Here is a 21,338-nt window from a genome sequence, read left to right on the forward strand (position 1 = left end):
ACACACACACACACACACACACACACACACACACACACACACACATCTGTCCAGTCTGAATGGAGCTTTAGAGGAGCAGAGTCGTGTTGTGACAAACTCCACATCAGGTGCAACATGTTGTTTTATCGGCTGCGTGTTTTTCTCTCACAGTTCAGCTGCTTTAGTTTGAATAAGACGGACATGTTGTCACCTGCTGTGTCACGGATCGACCTGTAGTAACCTCCTCTCAGTATTAATCCTCTAATATGAAAACTGGTGGTTCCATGTGAAGTGGAATAAAAGATTTAATGTGCCCAGTGGAAGGAGGAAAAGACATTTCCCCTGACGTGTGATGAACATGTTGATTTGTGTTTTTTATATTACAGTGATGCTGATGACCTGAAGCGGGTCAAATACTTCCTTAAAGGAATCCTGCGGCATTCTGGGAAATAATTTGGTTTCTTGGCGGGAGTTAAATGAGAAGATTTACAGGGTTTAATCCTCAGTGTGATGAGAACAACAGATTAAATTAAAGGTTTCACAACCACAAACACTTTTTACACTGTTTCACACTCACTGTTGTTTTATTTCCAATGTTTCCTCTCAGGCTTTTAATGTGAAAAATCATAATGAGCATAAAATCAGGTGGATAAAACATCCCAGTGTATCACAGAGTATATGCCCTGGTTGTCTTGGCAACACCTGTGGTTACCTTGGTGGTTTAAACACCTAGGTAAACAGTAAACAGCGACATGGAGGATTTTAACTTGAACGTGGATCTTCTCGTGATTCCCAGTAAGAAACAAAAATCAGTGTGTTTCCTGAAATGTGTCAGTTTCCCTTTAAAACGAACACGGGCACCTTTCTGAATCAGACGACGTGAGACGACGTCACCTTCTTTAGAACAACATGAACGTGACAGTTTCCTGGAGCCTTTAACCTCAGTATGAAACTGGATGTGGAGTGATTTGGGTTGAGACTGATATTTGCAGCATTAATGACAGACTGGTTTCAGTTCATGTTGTGGATCGTGATGGATCATTTGCCATGTTTCAGCTGCAGGTTTCAAATTTGTGATTTCGGCTCTTTTCATGTAATCGATCGAACTCTTTGGGCAATAAAATGATTTCAGGATATCAGAGTTTTTTTTTTACCTTTTATGGTCAAGTACCTTTAAAATAGTTCAAACTAAAGAAAGGTCTGTGTCCATGTGTAGTGTGATTATAGATCAGCTCTAGCTTCTATATTAATACTGTGAAAGTATCAAAGCCTCAGTCCACAGAGAAATGCACACAGCCTGTATTCAGAAACTGAGCCTTAAAACCAGCCGTCAGGACTTCTGGAACTTTGTGATGTCACAACAAAGCAGTCACCAAGCCCCGCCCACCTGGACCCACCATCCAAACCTTGCAGGATTTGGTTTCTCTGAGTGTTTTTACCTGAAATCTGATATATTTTTATTGGATCACTCAGAAAACAGTCAGCCAATCAGAAGAGAGGCTCAGAGCCTCCTCTCTTCTGATTGGCTCACCGACCTGTTGTTACTAGAGCTCCAGAGAGAAGCCTGAGAGAGGAGATGTAAAACTACACTGAGATGGTTTTTATATCTTCTGATGGATCAACACTTCAAAATAAAACACAGGGACCTTTAAATCTGAACTGATCAATATATTTATATAATCAATATAGAATCAGTTGCAGTTTCACTTCAGCTTCATTTATAGTTTTGCAGCAGATTTTGTGTCTGTTAAAGTCTCTTTCCACGTACAGTTCAGTTAGATTTTCATAATAAAACACTGACTTAAATAACTATTTGAAGCTCTGTCTCTCTCTCTCTCTCACTCTTCACCTGTCACCAGTTTGTGTTGCTGTCAGACATCACACACTTCTTCTTCATGAACATACAGTGGTGATGTCACTGAATACACCTGTCACTGAATTTATTGTTGTCTTTAATAATGAGCCTGGTTGTGTGTCTCCCTCTTCTGTCGGCCGTGCGACAGTTTGTGATAATGACTGTTATCTGAGTCACAGCAGTGGTGGTGTGAGCTTGTGTTTGAACGGTTCAGCAGGTAGCTGTCATGCACAGGTGAGGTCAGCAGTGTGGCTCTAGTTTTAGCAGCTTTGCCTTGTTGAAATCAGACATGTTCAGTGAGCTGATGGTGTTTCAGAGTCTGATTAAGTTTGTTGTCGTCCTTTACTTTGGCCTGACAGGTGTTACAGACTCTAGATCCGTGTCTTCTTCACTTGAACTTCCACGCTGGTCTGGGTATGACTGCAGACCCCTGAGGAACCCAGAGGTTATTACTGACACTTAAACTGTGATGATCATGTTCAGAATGTGAATTATACAATGACAAAGAGGGCGAGAGGTCGTCCGGCACAGTGTTTCAGTGAACTTAGTCTTTACAGCACCTCGCTTGTTTAACTAAAACTGTCAAATAAATGTAGTGGAGTAGAAAGTACAATATATACCTCTGAAATGTTGGAGTGGAAGTACAGCATTAAATGGAAATACTCAAAGTACAAGTACCTCAAAATTGAAGTGCAATACTTTCATAAATGAACTTAATTACATTTAACCACTGCTTAAATAACCACTTGGCCTTCAGCACACATAGATTTTAATAGAGCAATAGGGATCAACAGATTTTCAACAGATTTTTCAGGGCTGATTCCGATTATTAGTAATCAAAGAGACAGAAATATTCTGAACTGATGCCAACACAAAGCCACTGCTACATAAAGACACTCGCCATGGCTTTAAGTTTCTATTATTTTCTATTATTTTGTCCAACCCATTTATATCAACAAAGATAGGCTGAATAACAGAAACACCTGTATAAACAGTATAATCTTCATGAAGGGCGATTTATTACAGGGCTGTTGTTTTAGACTAAATCAGTTTTAGCTAGATGTTCCTAATAAATTGTCAACTGGGTGTACATTAATAATCATCAGCTGTATGCAAAGAGCCTGACTGGAATGAACTGATTGCTCTTGGTGCTGTTTTCACCTGGGAACTGATACTGGCTCCCTGGCAGCCTAAAGATGTTGTTTAATACTTTTATCATATATTATTATTATTAGCTATTTTGACCAATTAGGTCAAATATTTTTTTTTGTAGGGTATGAATAAAAATTTGATAATGTATGGTAAAGTTTTATTATTATGCTGGTGTTGATTGTTGGGGACCGGGCGAGGTTTAAAATTCTGATTGTGCATCACACCCTTAGAAAAAGACTGTTGGACACATTAGGAACAGGGGCGCTGATTCTAGTGTTGTTGGGTTGGTTAGAATCGCATAGTTAGGCTCTTTGTTGGCGCCTGTTCCCCTACTTCAGTTATCCTCTTGCCTTGTTTGTATTTATGTTTACTTATTTACCCTCCTGGTTACGCAATAAATTAAATCAGTAAATTTGATTTAGCAATAACTTCACTGTCACAAGACAAGTCTGCATCATAAAGAGGTGGATGAATCTTATTTAGTAACAAGTATAAATTATAGTAGAGATGTAAAATAATACTTCATAGCTCAGTGAGGACAGAGCAACAGTCTGACAGCTTGACTGTTGTGTGATAAACCATTGTCCTGCTTTCCTCCCAGTGCATGCTGGGATACATTCCAGTACTTCAAACTTTTTTAGTTTGATGTTTGAATGTTTGATGTGATGAAGAAAAGTTTGACACATTTCATCCAGAATCACAAAGTTTGAATGTAGAAGTCACATAAATATAAAACTAATAAGATTCACCCTGAAATTACAGAGAATCTTTAAATTGTTCGTATGGACATTAACCTTTAAAATAACGAGCTACATTTTTAATTACAGATAATTACTGTCATTTTACACAGATTTGTTTGTATTTTAAGAAAGCAGAAAAAATAAAGTATAAATAACACAGTTATTTGTCTTAAAATAAAAAAATGTAATTCATTATTATTATTATTACATTTATTTACATTATTATTATTGGCATGATGCTTCAAATAGAAGTTTGGCTGTTAATTCACATCATTTCTGTCATTTTACAGACTTTTCTTCACAATTTTAAAAAACAGGAAATTACTGTTAGAAAACTTTGTTATTTTCTGTAAAATTAGTTGTTTTTTTTTACAGTGCACAGAAACAGAGTCTGTGGTGTCACAGCCGATCATCATCTAATTAAGTATATATATTTTTTTTGGGGCTTTTATGCCTTTAATGGACAGCACAGTGGAGAGTGACAGGAAACGGGGAGGCAGAGAGAGGGGGAATGACATGCAGTGAAAGGCCGTCCGATGCGGGATTCGAACCGGGGCCAACTGCAGCGAGGACTGTAGCCTCTACACATGGGGCGCCTGCTTAGACCACTACGCTACACGACGCCCATCATCATCTAATTAAACTTTATTTTAGTTTGAGGATAAAACCTAAAATATTAATATTTCTAATGCATGTACAAAGGCTTGGGATAATAATAAGATAATTAACATAAAAAAACACACCCAAACGCTCCCACACACCTCTTCTCTGTGACAGGTGTACAACAGTAACAGGAAGTAAAACTAATGAACAGCCGGTCCTGGGTCTGAGTGAGGTCACTACAGGTAAGGAGTTCCTGCAGCTGGTTTCACATCACGTCACTGATACAGGAGCAGAGAAGAAGAAGAGACAGTCAGCAGGTAAACACAGATGTAAGAATTATTATATGTATGTTGTTGTAATAAACTTAACTATAAATCATGTACATATGGTTGCAACATGTTATATCATATAAAGATTCATTATATATTATTCATTTTTAATGTCTGTACATCTACAGATTTTACTATGGGTTCTTCATGCTATAAACATGTATCTTCATGTATCCAAAGACAGATCCATAGATATAGATAACTTACAGAAATGCACATTTTAACCATCTTTTCCTCGACCTGATCAGGTAGTTTTGGCGCCTAAACCCGGTCCACGACCTTAACCATGTGTTTGTTATTGTTACCATGGCGATGAAGGTGCAGTACACCTGCTGTCACCCGGGGTCAGGACAGACGACCTGTGTGGTCGTGTGGCAGTACAAACATGGCGTCTGTCCCCGGCCAGCAGCAGCAGACCGTGATGACGTCAGTCTGAATATTTTCATCAACATCTGAAAACTGATTTCATTTGATTCTCATTCATGACTTTCTGCAGAAATGTCACGGCTGCTGATCCACTGAAGACCCGGCTCCTGTTCCCTGCTCGTGATGTTCGCCTCCAAATGTCACCTGAGCTGATGGACGTCAGCCCCCCCCCCCCCCCCCCCCCCCGCTCCTTTGATGGGAGTCGTTTGGCGTTGCAGGCGGAGGAGACGTAGGGAGGTATCACCTGAGATCTGCTCATAAAGCTGCTTCAGAGTCAGAACAAAGCAGCCGGAGCCGCCGCCGCCTCTCCGCTCTTTCATTTCCTGTGCTGCAGGAAATTGTGTGAGCAGACGGCTGATAGCCGCCGCCTCCGGCCGCTGCTTATCACGCAGCCATCACAGGCTTTTATTGAAGAGGAGCTGCTTTGTGTGGAAGGAGGCACGACTGTCATTCACTCTGCTCCACCTGCTCACAGCCGACTCAGTGAAGCGAGGAGGAGAGCCGCCACGTGACTGCTCAGCCTGTTTACCTGCTGCAGTCACACCTGACAACAAACCATTCAATTCAACTTTATTTGCTTAGCGCCAAATCATAATATACATTATCTCACAGCACGTCACAGGGTGAGGTCGAACCTGTCCACACAGAGAGATTCATAGAAAAACTAAGAGGATTAAAGCTCCATAGATCAGTGTTCCCAACATGTTCTGACTCATGACCAAATCTGCTAAATGTTGGCGGCCCACACCACACCCGTAACAGTACAAGTCCAGGACTTGGTCCAGCCAAAGACTTAAAAGATGATTGGCTTGTGATACTTCTCACAGTGGTGGGCCTTATTAGAGAAAAAAAAGAAAAAGACAGGATTTAAAAACAATTTAAAGTTGGTAAAGATCATTTAGATGTAAGATATTTAAAAACATAATTTCTTTTTGTCAGCCCACCAGAAGGCCCCAGACCATAGGTTGGGAACTGGTATACAGGTCTGTGTCCATGTGCAGTGTGATTATAGATCAGCTCTAGCTTCTATATTAATACTGTGAAAGTATCAAAGCCTCAGTCCACAGAGAAATGCACACAGCCTGTATTCAGAAACTGAGCCTTAAAACCAGCCGTCAGGACTTCTGAAACTTTGTGATGTCACAACAAACATATTTACTTCCTCTGTGTTTTATTTGAAGTGTTGATCCATCAGAAGATATAAAAACCATCTCAGTGTAGTTTCACATCTCCTCTCTCAGGCTTCTCTCTGGAGCTCTAGTAACAACAGGTCTGTGAGCCAATCAGAAGAGAGGAGGCTCTGAGCCTCTCTTCTGATTGGCTGACTGTTTTCTGAGTGATCCAATAAAAATAAAGCAGATTTCAGGTAAAAACACTCAGAGAAACCAAATCCTGCAAGGTTTGGATGGTGGGTCCAGATGGGCGGGGCTTGGTGACTGCTTTGTTGTGACATCACAAAGTTCCAGAAAAACCTTTAGACTGGATGCAGCTTTAAACTTTGTGTTCCATGTTTGCAGAATGAAATCTACAAAGAAAAGAGAACTGCAGGACCACCATGTTTTATCAAAGGCTCTTGATCTGGATCAGGATCAGATCTGGATCAGGATCAGAATCGGGTTCAGAATATGGATCAGGATCTGAATCTGGATCAGGATCAGTATCAAAACTGGATCAGGATCATAATCAGAATCTGGATCAGGATCAGAATCTGAATCTGAATCAGGATCAGATCTGGATCAAGATCTGAATCTGGATCAGGATCAGAATCAGAATCAGAATTGGGTTCAGAAATGGATCAGGATCTGAATCAGGATCTGAATCTGGATCAGGATCAGAATCAGAATCGGGTTCAGAAATGGATCAGGATCTGAATCTGGATCAGGATCAGTATCTGGACAGCAATCAGAATCTGAATCAGGATCAGAATCGGGTTCAGAATATGGATCAGGATCTGAATCTGGATCAGGATCAGTATCAAAACTGGATCAGGATCATAATCAGAATCTGGATCAGGATCAGGATCTGAATCTGGATCAGGATCAGAATCGGGTTCAGAATATGGATCAGGATCTGAATCTGAATCTGAATCTGAATCTGAATCAGGATCAGATCTGGATCAGGAAGGTCCAGCTCAGACTGCTGCAGGTCTGCTGAGGGCGGAGCTTTATCTCCCTCTGCTTCATACAAACATCATCATCACCTCCCCTCCCCCTCCCCTCCTGTGTCAATATATAACCAGGGGCGGGCCGGCGTTGGGCCGACAGACCGTCTGTGAGCGTCAGTGTGAGGAGCAGCGCAGCAGACTCAGCAGGCTGGAGCCCTGGTACTCGTACACCCACTGGTTCCCCATGGCCTCGTCCCATGTGATGAAGGACCTGGAGCCAGTTCCCAGGATGCAGCCCGCCATGATGATGTTCTCCAGCAAGTACTGGGCCAGGAGGGGGCTGTCGCTGGACTCGGCCATGTTCGACCACCAGCAGCAACGCCACACTGGGGGGCAGATGGTAAGAAGTCCTCCTCTTCGTCCTCCTCCTCCTCCTCCTCCTCTCTGATCTCAGCAGCTGATCTCTGGTGGTTCTGGTTCCTGGAGGTTTTCCTGAGCCTGTGGTTCTACAGTCAGTTGATGAGTCAGGTCCCAGTAGAACAGACTGACAGAAACTGTCTTCATCTGACTTTATATCCACTCACAGATTCAGAGCTGCAGCGATGAATAAATCATTTTATCTGAGATCCAGATCCAGTGATGAGATCTAATCTTTTTACTTTCTCTCTGACGTTTCATCGACCAAACAACTGATCGATTAATCAGGTAATTAATCAAAAGATGAATCAATAATGAAAAAGCACTTTGTACAAAATAAATAAAAATATGAAATGGAATAATGATATAAACGAATGTTTGAAATATTAATTTTGTTTGATAAATTGTTAAAATTGATAAAATTGTTGATAATCAGTTCGTTCAGAATCAGATGGTTTTTAATTCTAAATGAAAAACTGATATTTTCATCAGCTGCAGATGACGAGCAGGGAAATAAATGAATCAATAAATGGATGTAAATTTTCCTTCCTGCAGTCGAGGGAAAAATCCCTTTAAAGATTAAACAGAAAATACAATTCATCTTAAACCGTCATGTTTCATTTCAAATCATTTATTCAAGAGGAAGAAAGACGGATTGATTGATTTCTTTATTTGTAGAAAGTAACAGAAAATAAGTGTATTCAGTATTAAAGAGCTTTTCAGTCCAGATCTCTGTAGACCACAAACACCCAGCTGATCTGAGACCTGAACCAGCAGAACCTCAGAACCTGAACCAGCAGAACCTCAGAACCTGAACCAGCAGAACCGTCCCCCTGTTGAACCAGGATCGGGATCAGCTGATGGAGGACGACAGTTTCATGTGGAGCTTGTTGTTGTTGTTGTTGTTGTTGTTGTTGTTGTTGTTGTTGTTGTTGTTGTTTGTGGCTCCGGGAGAAAAGCAGCAGCTGGTTCTCGTCACATCTTTATTATTTCATGTCACATTATTGTGAGTTTATCTTTTCTATAGAACTGAAGATCAGTGAGTCTCCATCATCAGCTACACACACACACACACACACACAACGCCGCGCACAACACACACCACGCACACACACACACACACACACACACACACGCACACACACACACACACACACACGGCAGCAGCTGTTGACTGATGATATCTGCCTGTTATTTATTCACACACATCAAACAGATAGTCTGTATATGGTTTTCATGCAGGAGAGATAACTAATAAAAATGACATCAAACAAAAAGAGAGAAAGAGAGAAACATACACAGTGGGACGGAAACAGATTAAAATGAATCAAACGAACCAAAACCCTGATGATCGTCTGAGAGTTTATTAATGCTTCTTTTAAAACAGGAAGTAAGGCTGAGGTGTCCACCAGGTGTACGTTGGTATAAGTTGGCGTTCCACGGTTCTACACGTCTCGATTTTGCTGATGATAAAGATGGTAAAAAAATCCTGTAAAACCTGAAACAACAGTTAAAATTTAAATTTCACCATCTGTTGATGATGTAATGACAAACATGAAAATGAAACATCTGCCTCAAATGTGGATTCTGGTCCATATACTTCCACATCTGGGCAGATTCCAGCTGCCATCCTCTGGTATTGACACACAGCTGGAAGGTTTTCTGTGTGAGCGCCAGAACTGGTCCAGATGTGGAGGTAACATCTGACCATCAGGCCGTGTCCGGGCCAGACTTGGGCCGTTAACAGTGGCCCTGAAGCTCAGCACACTGCAGCTTCAGGAAACACATGAGCTGCAGAGACTCAACACACAGGAAATGTTTCCAGGGGACACTAAACAGTGACGGACCAGGCTGGGATACTTGCTGTTCAAAGCTTTGAGACTATTGAAATTGAAGATTACTATAACACATCCATGTGAGTGCCTTCCAGCCTGGTCCATCACTGTTTAGTGTCCCCTGGAAACACTTCCTGTGTGTTGAGTCTCTGCAGCTCATGTGTTTCCTGAAGCTGCAGTGTGTTGAGCTTCAGGGCCACCGTAGGCCGGGGGACCCGGCGGACTCTGGACCAGAAGAAGACAAGCCTGTGGCCCGAGTCTTGGCCAGATTAGTTTTGCTGACTCATGATCAGCTGATCAAACCCACACAGGTGCAGGTGTGTTGTTTCCTGGTTCATGGTCCTGAGACCTGGACCAGATGTGGGTCTGTGTATAATCCGGTCTACAGTCTGTTGTGGTTCTGTTGTCTTCCTCCAGTCTCGCCGTCCGTCCTTCTGTCCCATCAACGAGAAGCCGGACAAAGAGAGCGGCGAGGAGGCGGGGCAAACGGCCGTGGTGTTCTCTCTGAAGAATGAGGTCGGCTGTTTGGTCAAAGCCCTGAGGCTGTTCCAGGTGAGACTGATCCACATCCAGAACCAGATCCTGATCCACATTCAGATTCAGATCCACATTCAGAACCAGATCCACATTCAGACCCTGATCCCCATTCAGGTCAAGATCCTGATCCAGATCCACATTCAGATCCTCTCCTCTCCTCCTGCCCCCCCCCCCCCCCCCCCCCCCCCCCCCCCCCCAGGAGAAGCGAGTGAACCTGAACCACATCGAGTCCAGGATATCGAAGCGGGTCTCCAATGAGGTGGAGATCTTCGCCGACTGCAGCTGCAGTAAGAAGGAGTTCAACGAGCTGCTGCAGCACCTCAGAGACCATGTCAACATCATCTCCTTCAACACACCTGCACACGTGTGGTCCGCCGAGGCAGGTAGGGACACCTGCACACCCCCCCCCCAGGTCTGGACTCTGGAGGAGGAGCTGTGATCAGGTGGATGTTTAACAGGAAACAAAGCACAGTGTGTTGTTTTGTCAGATGGAGACGACGTCCCCTGGTTCCCCATGAAGATCTCAGAGCTGGACCAGTGTTCTCACAGAGTCCTGATGTACGGGTCGGAGCTGGACGCCGACCATCCTGTAAGTCTCATTTAAACCTGAAAGCTGCTGCACTTCACCTCCTTTCCACCAGACAGATCCAACAGGTGAATCCTTCATGGTCCAACATATCCCAAGATGCATTGTGCTCCAGTAATGAAAGCAAACACAAGTGTCAGTACTGTGTTTCAGTTCAGCAGCTCACGGTTCAACTGTTGAAAATAAAGAGACTGAAAACTAAAAGTTACTGTGAGGAAAAATTCTGTTTTGTCAAGGTTGCTAGGCAACAGAAGCTGTGTTTTGCAACACAGTGGTTCCAGGGACAGTCCTTGTTTTTGGTGGCCTGTCCCCAGAAATCAGTTCATTTAAATATTTGTAATTAAAAACAGACATCTAGCGTTGTGCTTGTTTTGGCCAACAGAGGGGGGTAGCTGCTAGCTATAGCAGCTTCAGAAGTGAAGCTAAAATCAGAGAGAGTTATCCAATCAGATTTTTCTTTTTTTTGTTTTCACCAGGCAGAGAAAAGGTTAGCTGACTCACTCATTGGTTAGGAGTTTATAACCAGGGAGTAAACTAACACACACAAACATTCTTCAAACAAGCTTCACGGCTGCTTCAAAGGTAGGGAAACGTCATTTTACCGTGGTCAAAAGACACGGCTGTCCCCCTTCTTATTTTATAGGTAAAAACAATTGGATATTTTAATGATTTATTGATGATTGAACTGGAAATGTCGTCGGTTTTTATTTCAGAAATCTGGTCACCTTCGTTCAGGAACGTTAAATTAGTTGCTCATGGACATTCAGTTTACTTTCTAGTTTACCAAGACATGTTGTTGGTGTGATGTTAGCTACAGTAGCAGCAGAGCTGTGAGTCTGTCTGCTGGTATGTTGACTCTGGGAAACTGTCCCGTCCTCTTTGTGCATGTTAGCTTAGCAGCAGTTAGCTGTCTCATTGTTTGCTCTGTATCATGTTATTTATCTGTTCGACATGAAAAAGGTTTTAAAGCCACAAAGACCTAAATACACCAGTTTACTAGTGCGCTGAAATACAGTGGATTTATATGGCTGGATGCATAAATAGAAATGCTACGCTAGGTGATGTTAGCTCCCTTGTTAGCTTAGTCTTAGTCTTCTCTTCTGTCACTGTCGTTTTAAACAAACTAAACAACTAACTCTTTTTACTTCGCTGTGTTTGTATAAGACGGTGTGGAGTCCACCATGGTGTCGTTGCCAGGCCAATGCACACCCATGAATTTGGGGGCGGGGCTTCTGAAGGAGCACTGAAGGGATGGGCGTAGCTGTGTGGCTGTTGAGTTCAAATATCTCCTGAATGACTTCTTTCACCTTTAAATGTGAATCTATGTGAACACAACAGAGCTCTGATGATGAAATACAGATGTTAACAGTCACCAGATGTTGCTGTGATGCAATTTTGTTGTTTAATTAATTAAACCCTAATTAATCCCTAAAAGTTAATAAAGAAATGCATCATGTGAAGACTCACCTCTTCTCTCCTCTCAGGGCTTTAAAGACAATGTTTATCGTCAGAGGAGGAAATACTTTGTGGAAGTGGCCATGAATTATAAATTGTAAGTGTCATCATCTGTTTCCTGATCTTCATCTCTGTCTGGAGTAAAACTGATTCTCTTCCTGTTTCTAATCCCACCTCAAATCCCTCAAACCTAACCCTAACCCCACTCTATTTAACTCCCACCAGCGATTAATCACATATATTTATGTAATTATATTTATTCTAATTTATTTTGTATTCCATGTCTTCTTTTTACTGTATGTTGTACTGAGTACTGAGCCATAAATGAAATGTTTTATTATTATCATTAACATAATCATTATCATTATTATAGTAATGATAATGATGATAATAATAATAATAATAATAATAATGATAATGATAATGATAATAATGATAACAACAATGATGATGATAATAATAATAATAATGATAATAATAATGATAATGATAATGATAATGATAATGATAATACTGATAATAATGATAATAATAATAATGATAATAATGATAATAATAATAATAATAATAATAATAATAATGATAATGATAATGATAATGATAATAATGATAACAACAATGATGATGATAATAATAATAATAATGATAATGATAATAATAATGATAATGATAATGATAATGATAATACTGATAATAATCATAATAATAATAATAATGATAACGATAATAATGATAATATAATAATAGAATTGTCTGACTGGTGGTGATGATGCTGGTCCCATGATCCATCAGGTGAACCTGATATAAAACAGTTTCAGTGATATTCTGTCTCCACCCTCAGCGGACAGCCCATCCCTCGTATCGAGTACACCCCTGAGGAGGTGAGGACGTGGGGGGTGGTGTTCAGAGAGCTGACCAAGCTGTACCCCACCCATGCCTGCAGAGAATACCTGAAGAACCTGCCGCTGCTCACCAAGCACTGCGGCTACCGCGAGGACAACATCCCCCAGCTGGAGGACGTGTCCCTCTTCCTCAGAGGTTTGTCTCAGAGAGACTTTATTCATTAAATACACAAGAGAAGAAGACAGAGAATCACAGGTGGACAAACACACCTGAGACAGATCAGTCCATCAGAACATGTTCACACCAACAGCATCAGTCTGTGACTCTGGGAGTTACAGGTTCACCAGGACAGGCGAGCAGGACATCGTTAATGATGTCACCAACATCTGGGACTTAACGAGTGTGACGAGCTGTGAAGAAGATTCATGAGGCTTAATGAACAATTCATGTATTCATCTGTCCCACTCACTTTATTCTTTAACCTTTGATCGTGTGTGTGTGTGTGTGTGTGTGTGTGTGTGTGTGTGTGTGTCAGAGCGCTCTGGTTTCACAGTGCGTCCAGTAGCAGGTTACCTGTCTCCCAGAGACTTCCTGGCTGGTTTGGCCTACAGAGTGTTTAACTGCACTCAATACGTCCGCCACAGCACCGACCCGCTCTACACACCTGAGCCGTGAGTACACACACACACACACACACACACACACACACACACACACACACACACACACACACACACACACGTGTTTTTCCCATTAGCCACTTGAAATTTCAAAAGGCTGCCATTTTCCAAGATGGCCACCAGGAAACATACTTTACCAGAGTCAGCCCAGTATAAAATCATGTCATTTAATAGGCTAATAATCTGTTTTAGCAGCTGTTAAGAAAGTTTTTACACTGAACTAAATTTCTCCTTCTACATTGTGAAAGTGTTTGATGTGACACCAGGATCGTTCATGTGGGAAAACTGTGGGTGAATTTAATGCAGAAAATTAGAAATGTCAGCCATCTTGGAAATGGCAGCCATCTTGAATTTTTGAGTGGCTAACGTGTTTTATCGAAGTTTAGTTCTTGTCTCCACACTGAAAGATTTGTGCTGAAATTTGAAGCTACCTGCTGAGCTATCGCTGATAATGTGTCTGATGACCTGTTGTCATGGTTACAGGGACACGTGTCACGAGCTGCTGGGTCACGTGCCCCTGCTCGCCGACGCCAAGTTCGCTCAGTTCTCTCAGGAGATCGGCCTGGCGTCTCTGGGAGCGTCTGATGAGGACGTTCAGAAACTGGCCACGGTGAGACAGAGACAGGAAACACCTGCTGCAGGTGTGAGAGCGCCCTCTGCAGACCACTGTTATTATTACACCAGGGAAGAGCAGAGCTCATGATGCTCTTATTACTGGCCTGATGGTGGCGCCAGAGGAACGCTGCACACATGAAAACACTCACACTTTAACAGTGAAGACAAACACGTATTCTCATGTGTTCGATGTGAAAACACCAAACACACAGCTGCAGCTTAGATGATTTATACAGTGATTCACTCTGACACTGTATGATCACATGATTTTCACTGAGAACCAGATGTTTCCAGAGCAGCAGATGTTTAACATTTACCTGGGGTGAAAGTGAAAAACAAAAACCTTCTGATGAAACTGATGAAACTGAAATTCTCTCTGTGTTTCACAGTGTTACTTCTTCACTATTGAGTTCGGCCTCTGCAAACAGGACGGTCAGCTGAGAGCGTACGGAGCCGGACTACTGTCATCTATTGGAGAGCTGAGGGTAACACACACACACACACACACACACACACACACACACACACACACACACACACACACACACACACACACTAATATAAAAAATAGTGAAATGACTTATGATTATGATTCACAAATACTTTCATCTGAACAACAGTCAAAACAGATCCAGTTTATTATTATTATTATTATTATTATTATTATTATTATTATTATTATTATCACAAAGCAAAAGGTTTTATGTGGGAAAACAAAATTAAAACAGTTCCGATCTGTAATTAAATCAAATCCAGTAAATAATGTGAAATAGAAATAAATGGTATAAAATAATAAATAAACTTATTTAACATAATGCAACTGGAAAAATAAAACATTAATAAAAAGCTTTTTAAAAGCAGATGATTCTGATCTCAACCCTTAAATTTTCTGTCTGGTCGTTTTCACTTCCCGCCTGTTTTTTTCCCAGCATGCCCTGTCCGATCAGGCCTGTGTGAAGATGTTTGACCCGAGGACAACCTGTAACCAGGAGTGTCTCATCACCACCTTCCAGGAGGTTTACTTTGTCTCCGAGAGCTTCGAGGAGGCCAAGGAGAAGATGAGGTAAAACTCAGAGCGGGACACGTCGACACACACACACCTGTGCTCCGACACACACCTGCTCACACACACACCTGTCCTGGGCTCTGACACACACACACCTGTGCTCCGACACACACCTGCTCACACACCCCTGTCCTGTGCTCCGACACACACCTGCTCACACACACCTGTCCTGGGCTCCGACACACACACACACCTGCTCACACAGACAGAAGACACATTCAACATCTGCTGCTGCTCTTAATGAAAAAATTTTTTTTGTGGGAATGAAGTCATTTTTTTATGAGCTGAACTTTTTATGAATTAATCAAAACTGTTGCAACAAGTTGTTGCTACTGTCTCCAAGCTAATTAAAAAAACACTTAATCATAACTGAATTAGCAGTTAGCATGAGTCAGTTAGCACGTGATGTTCTGTCATGGCCGACGGGGCGGAGACGGTCATTGTAGCTATAGACAAAATATGAAGCGAATCTTCCTCACAGCAGAAAAGATGAACATCTGATCACATAAGAAAATACCAACAAGTTATTTTGTGAATCATGTTTTCATGGTCGTATCATGAATCTCCCTGTTCTGTTCATAATGAGCAATAAAACAGAAAATGTGTCTATTCTGACTCGAGGAAGGTTCTATGTTCTACGCAAAACAAACCTCAAGAACTGTTCTTTCATGAATAAATAAATAAATAAAAAATTCTATATTATTGTTAAACGATGCATATTTTCAAAAATATTCTTCTTATTTAGACGAAAATCAAAAATGAATCAGTGAAATTGAATGTATTTCTATTGTTTTTGTTCTTGTTGTTCTTCCTTCTATTTTCTCAAATTGTTCAAGCAGCAAAAACACGAGAGAAAAACACAAACATCTGTTCATCTGATTTTTAATGTGCTGTCCACAGCTGCAGCCTCTCCTTCTTCCATTCAAGTAAATAAAGTGAATGACCAGTCACACGTGATCATGTTTAAACAGCGTGGCTCAATGTGCTCGACATTTATCTGAGAGCTCTCCTCTTCATGTGCTGAGGTTTATGTCAGATCAGCTGAGGGTGAAGCTGCTGCTGTTTCCTGTTCTCTCTCAGGGAGTTTGCGAAGACGATCAAGCGTCCGTTCTCCGTGTACTACAACCCGTACACTCAGAGCATCGACCTGCTCAAAGACACGCGCAGCATCGAGAACGTGGTGCAGGACCTGCGCAGTGACCTCACCACCGTCTGCGATGCTCTGGGCAAGATGAACACCTACATGGGGATCTGAGGCCGACGCCCACCTCACCGCTGAGCTCTGATTGGCTCAGCACGTCAGCAACACCAACGCTTCTGCAGAACGTCACCTGTGTTCATGTTGCTTCTCTGACCTGTAGCTGAAACTGTTTCACCCTCCAGTAAAATAAAACGTGACCAGCTGAGCCCAAACTGGAAAGACTGGTTCCTGTTTCATTAATCCACAGATTATTTCTGCCTTTATCAGTTAAAAGTGGAAAATTATCATATAAAGATTCAGTGAAGAGACAGAACATTGGACATGTCCTCGTCCAGTGAAGTAACAGCTGCAGACACTTTATCTTTCAGAACGATAACACGCTCACAAACTTCAATTATTGATCTGAATGATGAAATGAATGAAAGTTTAATTCTGACCTTTATTTAATCACTGAGATCAGGACTGACCTGAGACCAGCAGAGTCTTTATTTCCTGTGGACTGAACTGACGTCAGTTACTTCTCACGTGAAGCAGACGGACTGTGACGATGATGAAACATCAGAACCAGGAGTAAAAGTGACGCATTAAAAACATTCAGTGTGTTGTTGCTTGACATTCCTTTGTCTTCTTTTGTTTTTCTTCATCACATCTATTTACTGCTGTGCAGCCTCACATCTGGACACACACACAGCTGGAAACTATGGTGGCCCTGAGAGCTCAACACACTGAAGCTTCAGAAAACATCTTCATCTTCAAATACTCACAACGCAACAGAAGTGTTCCCAGGGGACAATAAAAAGTGACGGACCCGAAGGCTAAGCTAACGGCACATTTTTGCAATAATAGTTCATGTTCAGTTTGTCATCTGTAGGTTTCACAAGGTGGTATGTATTGGACAAGAATCAACTCAGCAATAAAAACTAGAATAATACAATAGAATAAATACACTTAAAATTAGATTAGAACTTATTATTGTAAACATGCAACGGGATATTGACATTATAATAAACCAAACACCTTTAGCTCATTCTCCAACAGCGCTAACATAATGCTAATATAACTTCACAAGTCAGGAAGCTTTGAACAAGTGTGCTTGAACCAGGTCCGTCACTTTTTAGTGTCCCCTAGAAACACTTCCTGTTGTGTTGTGAATATTTGCAGCTCATGCGTCTAACTGATGAAGATGTTTGTGTTTTGTTAAGCTGCAGTGCTTTGACCTCTCAGGGCCACCGTAGGAAACACTCGTTTAAAGATTCTCTGTTGTTGGACATGCAAACACTGACTGCTGTTTCAGCTGGTGGTAATGAGGCGGGAAAGCTGGGGTTAATTAAGACTAATTAGCTGCACAGGTCGTCTGTGCACCAGCTACTGATATCATAAAACCCCGTCACAGTAAAACAGACCTTCTCCAGCAGGAGCAGGAGTCAGTGATAACATGAGGGATCACACCGCCTCTCTGTCACACTGGTCACAGTTTTACACAAACATGAAGAAACGAGTGAAAAAGAAACTGGACGACAAGTTTTCCACCTCTGGAGTAAATGGAGGTTTTTTCTCGTAGGTCTGAGCAGCTCAGTCGACAGCAAACACTTCATCCTGGACGGGACAGAGCAGATTATTAAAAACCTGGTCATTTATGTTTACTTATCAAAATAGATTCATCCATTTAAACAGATTCAACTAATCTAACTCGCTTAACAAACACAGAGGTGACGACCTCATTGTCCTCAGTGGCAGTCGCTAAGGTCTGGTAGTCTCCCTCTGACTCATCTACAGTCACTCACCCAGCCTCCGTGCTGCTGGACCCAGGCGGCGTGGTGCTGCTGGATGTATCTGTTTCCAAAGCTCAGCACTCTCCTCCGCTGGACGATGCCCACGGCCGACAGCCTGCTGGTCACCTCAAAGGCCCAGGCGATGTTCTGCTGCTGGATACGCTCCTCGGACGCCGCGGCCCGGCCCGGCCGGTTCACCAGGTTTTGCACACTATAGGTGAGCTTCTCAAACAGGTCGTAGTTCATGTTACAGAGCTGCTGCTGGAGGACTGGGCTCTGCTGGATCTGAGCAGAGACAGAAACACAGAGTCTGTAATGATGAGCTGGACTCATGTTCACTGTTCATCCAGTTATTATAACACACACCTTCTTATCAATGTCGTCTCCAAACGTCATCATCAGGGCCACCAGCTTCTGGATGATTTCTGCAGCAGAAGAGACACACATCTCAGGAGTCGTTACATATGTGACATTGTATATTGCTAATGAAATGACAAGCTAACACTGGAAATGACGCCGTGCTATCAGCTAGCTAACATTAGTTAGCTCAACTGTAACTTAAGGCTAAAGTTAGAAACTAGCTAATATTAGCTAAACTGTAACTTAAGGCTAAGGTTAGGAACTAACTTTTTACCTTTTTCTCTACCAAGTCTTAATCAGGGGGGTCATCTCCCCCAATCTCCCCCATAATTCGAACCCTGACATAAGTACTCAGGAGCCATTTTCAGCTTCTGTTAGTATGGATGGTACACCCTGTTTTATAAATGAGGCGGTGTTTGTCGACCAGGAAGCGGATCAGAACCGTCTCTATATAAAACACCTGTACCTGTAGCTCGGTGCATCATGGTGGACTGTATCAGAGACTCACCATCTTGGCTTTCCACGTACACTTCAGGGACCAGTGCTGATTCAGTGATCTGCACCAGCTGCTCCACCGCTGCACTTCTGGTTTGAGACGCGTCTGTAGACACACACACACACACACACACACACACACACACACACACACACCTGAATGTGTTTCCTGATTAAATGATCAATGTGGTAAAGCTCTTGCTGTAATAAAACTTCCTCACCATGTTTTTCCTCAGCGCTGTCGGCCTCCCACCCCCCCTGGTAACTGGTGAATCCTTTTCGAGCTTGAACTTTCAGGACGGTGGAGAAGAAGGAGGGTGCTGTGTTGTCACCTAGTTTACAGAGCAGACATGAAGACTGGATGGAGATCTCCACACTGTCACAGCATCCATCAAGTCTCCACGGCAACGCATTCACTCAACATGCATAAGAAAAACGCAGTGATTGTGCTACACAGACAACAGCTAGTGATGGGATCATAGCCGCCATGACGCCCGTGGACGCTGTGACCCATCAGTTCTCAGTAGTCACTCACCTCCACCCTCCAGACGTGCTGCGCCCCCCCCTGACATCAGCTGTGGCCTCCGCTGTGACCTTCCTCTTGACCTCTGCCATGACCTCTTGAAGCAGTACTCCTCAAGCAGCAGGAGCACTTCACTGTCTTCACCTGCAGCCGAGCCGCTCGCCATCTTCACCTGCTGGACCACAGACCGGACCGGACTTGACCGGACCAGACCAGACCAGAATCAGTACCAGACCAGAATCAGTACCAGACCAGAATCAGTACCAGACCAGAATCAGTACTCTGACCGTTGGTATGTAACGTACATTCTGATGCTAACACTTCAGTAAATATTTAAATACATGATTGTTAGTTGGAACACAGTATTTCTACACTAGTTTAAAGTAAATAAAATACTTCCTCATTAACCAACCCCCCCCCCCCCCCCCCCCACAGTGACCCCGACCTTCCCGCCTTTCAGCAACCTGACTCCGCCTCACCTGTTCCCTATTCTCTAATCCGCTCTGAGTATTTAGACCAGTCCCTCCCACATCGTCTATCTTACTGCTCAAAGATGAACTGATTAGAATTTGGTGGTCAAAGGTCAAAGGTCACTGTGACCTCACAAGACACGTTTTTGTTCATAACTCACAAATTCATTCACTAATTTATGACACAATTAAACTCAATTTAATGCCTATATGGATACAATGAAGTGATGACGTTTTATATCCAAAAAAGGTCAAAGGTCAACTTCCCTAAAATGCTCCTGGTCATTATTCAACTGTGTAACTCAGGAACTAGACCGTGACCATACTTCCTGTGATTGGCTGGTTGATGGAGGAAACAACCAGGAGCTGATTGTGGTTTATTCGCCGATGAAACGTGATTTTGATCAATCTGATCTTCTTTATTTACTTGAGCGAGAGAGTTAATGATTGACTAATGATTATTGATTCAACTTTTCATCTGTTACAGTGAGGAAGTGAAACAGACTCAGTTTAAAGCAGAGAACACGTTCTGTATTTTAAACACGGGTGACCTGTTGCTGTTTAATGTTCCGTCTGTTTACTTTGTGTAAACACTGATGACTCTTACTTTGGCGCCTTTTACTTTCACTTTACTTCGGTGTGAATGACGTGAACAGACAGACAGTGAACGTCACACAGCAGCACCGACGACTAACGGCGCCTCTGCTCTGACCGTTAACCTCCGACCGTTAAAACGTCAGCACCGGGTAAATCGACACCGGGACGTGAAACGTACCTTGAGTCGCGGCAGCTGCTTCCGGCTCAGCTCTCGGACCAGATGCAGAACTAAAGGCGCCAAACGAGGAAGACAGGGACCCGGTCTGTATCTGCGCTTCAAACTCACCCGGGAACCGTGCTCGTGCTCGTGCACCTGCTGCGGCTCCGCTTCCTGGAGCTCAGTGCTGACCCAGGGGCGGACTCACCGCTGTGGGGGCCCTGGGTCAAACCCCCCCCCCCCCCCAGTACTCAGTTGATCCTGGTCTCATTTTGTGTTTATTAAAAAAAAAATCCCAATTCAACTCCGAAATTTTCCCCTTTTCTCTTAGAACTAAATCGGTTTGATAAACAACAAAAAAGTAATAAGCTTTTGACAAAATAAAATCTTTTTCCCTGTTACCTCCATTTATTTATGTATTTATCTATATACCTGTGGGAGCCAAATATTGTTTTGATCGGTTATTCTGTGTTTGATTAGTTTTGTCTTGTTGTCATGGGGATGTGCGGTGTTTGGGGTCACATGAGCACCGTCGTTGATA

At 42.6% G+C, this 21,338-nt stretch overlaps 2 protein-coding genes across 3 annotated transcripts; one reads left to right on the forward strand and one right to left on the reverse strand.

Moving 5' to 3' along the window:
• Positions 1-7,384: 7,384 nt before the first annotated feature.
• tph2 (tryptophan hydroxylase 2) lies at positions 7,385-16,529 on the forward strand. 2 transcript variants are annotated; one of them, XM_022761589.1, is made up of 11 exons: positions 7,385-7,588; positions 9,858-9,992; positions 10,177-10,360; positions 10,466-10,566; positions 12,048-12,115; positions 12,860-13,056; positions 13,397-13,532; positions 14,025-14,151; positions 14,546-14,641; positions 15,086-15,219; positions 16,303-16,529. In XM_022761589.1, exons 1-11 carry the CDS (start codon positions 7,433-7,435, stop codon positions 16,475-16,477), a joined length of 1,509 nt encoding a protein of 502 aa, XP_022617310.1. In that variant the 5' UTR covers positions 7,385-7,432; the 3' UTR covers positions 16,478-16,529. The 2 variants fall into 2 exon arrangements, with proteins under 2 accessions (XP_022617310.1, XP_022617311.1); XM_022761590.1 differs by having other exon boundaries at positions 16,248-16,523.
• Positions 16,530-16,531: 2 nt separating this feature from the next.
• On the reverse strand, positions 16,532-20,920 carry LOC111233711. Its single transcript, XM_022761591.1, has 7 exons — positions 20,819-20,920; positions 19,586-19,745; positions 19,272-19,382; positions 19,064-19,156; positions 18,562-18,620; positions 18,208-18,480; positions 16,532-18,019 (listed from the first exon to the last, which is right to left on the reverse strand). The coding sequence occupies exons 2-7, from the start codon at positions 19,737-19,739 to the stop codon at positions 17,996-17,998; spliced, it is 714 nt and encodes a 237-aa protein (XP_022617312.1). The 5' UTR covers positions 19,740-19,745; positions 20,819-20,920; the 3' UTR covers positions 16,532-17,995.
• Positions 20,921-21,338: the final 418 nt, after the last annotated feature.

Source organism: Seriola dumerili, unplaced genomic scaffold (genome assembly GCF_002260705.1).
Source record: "Seriola dumerili isolate Sdu_G_001 unplaced genomic scaffold, Sdu_1.0 BDQW01000417.1, whole genome shotgun sequence".
NCBI classification, from domain to species: Eukaryota; Metazoa; Chordata; class Actinopteri; order Carangiformes; family Carangidae; genus Seriola; species Seriola dumerili.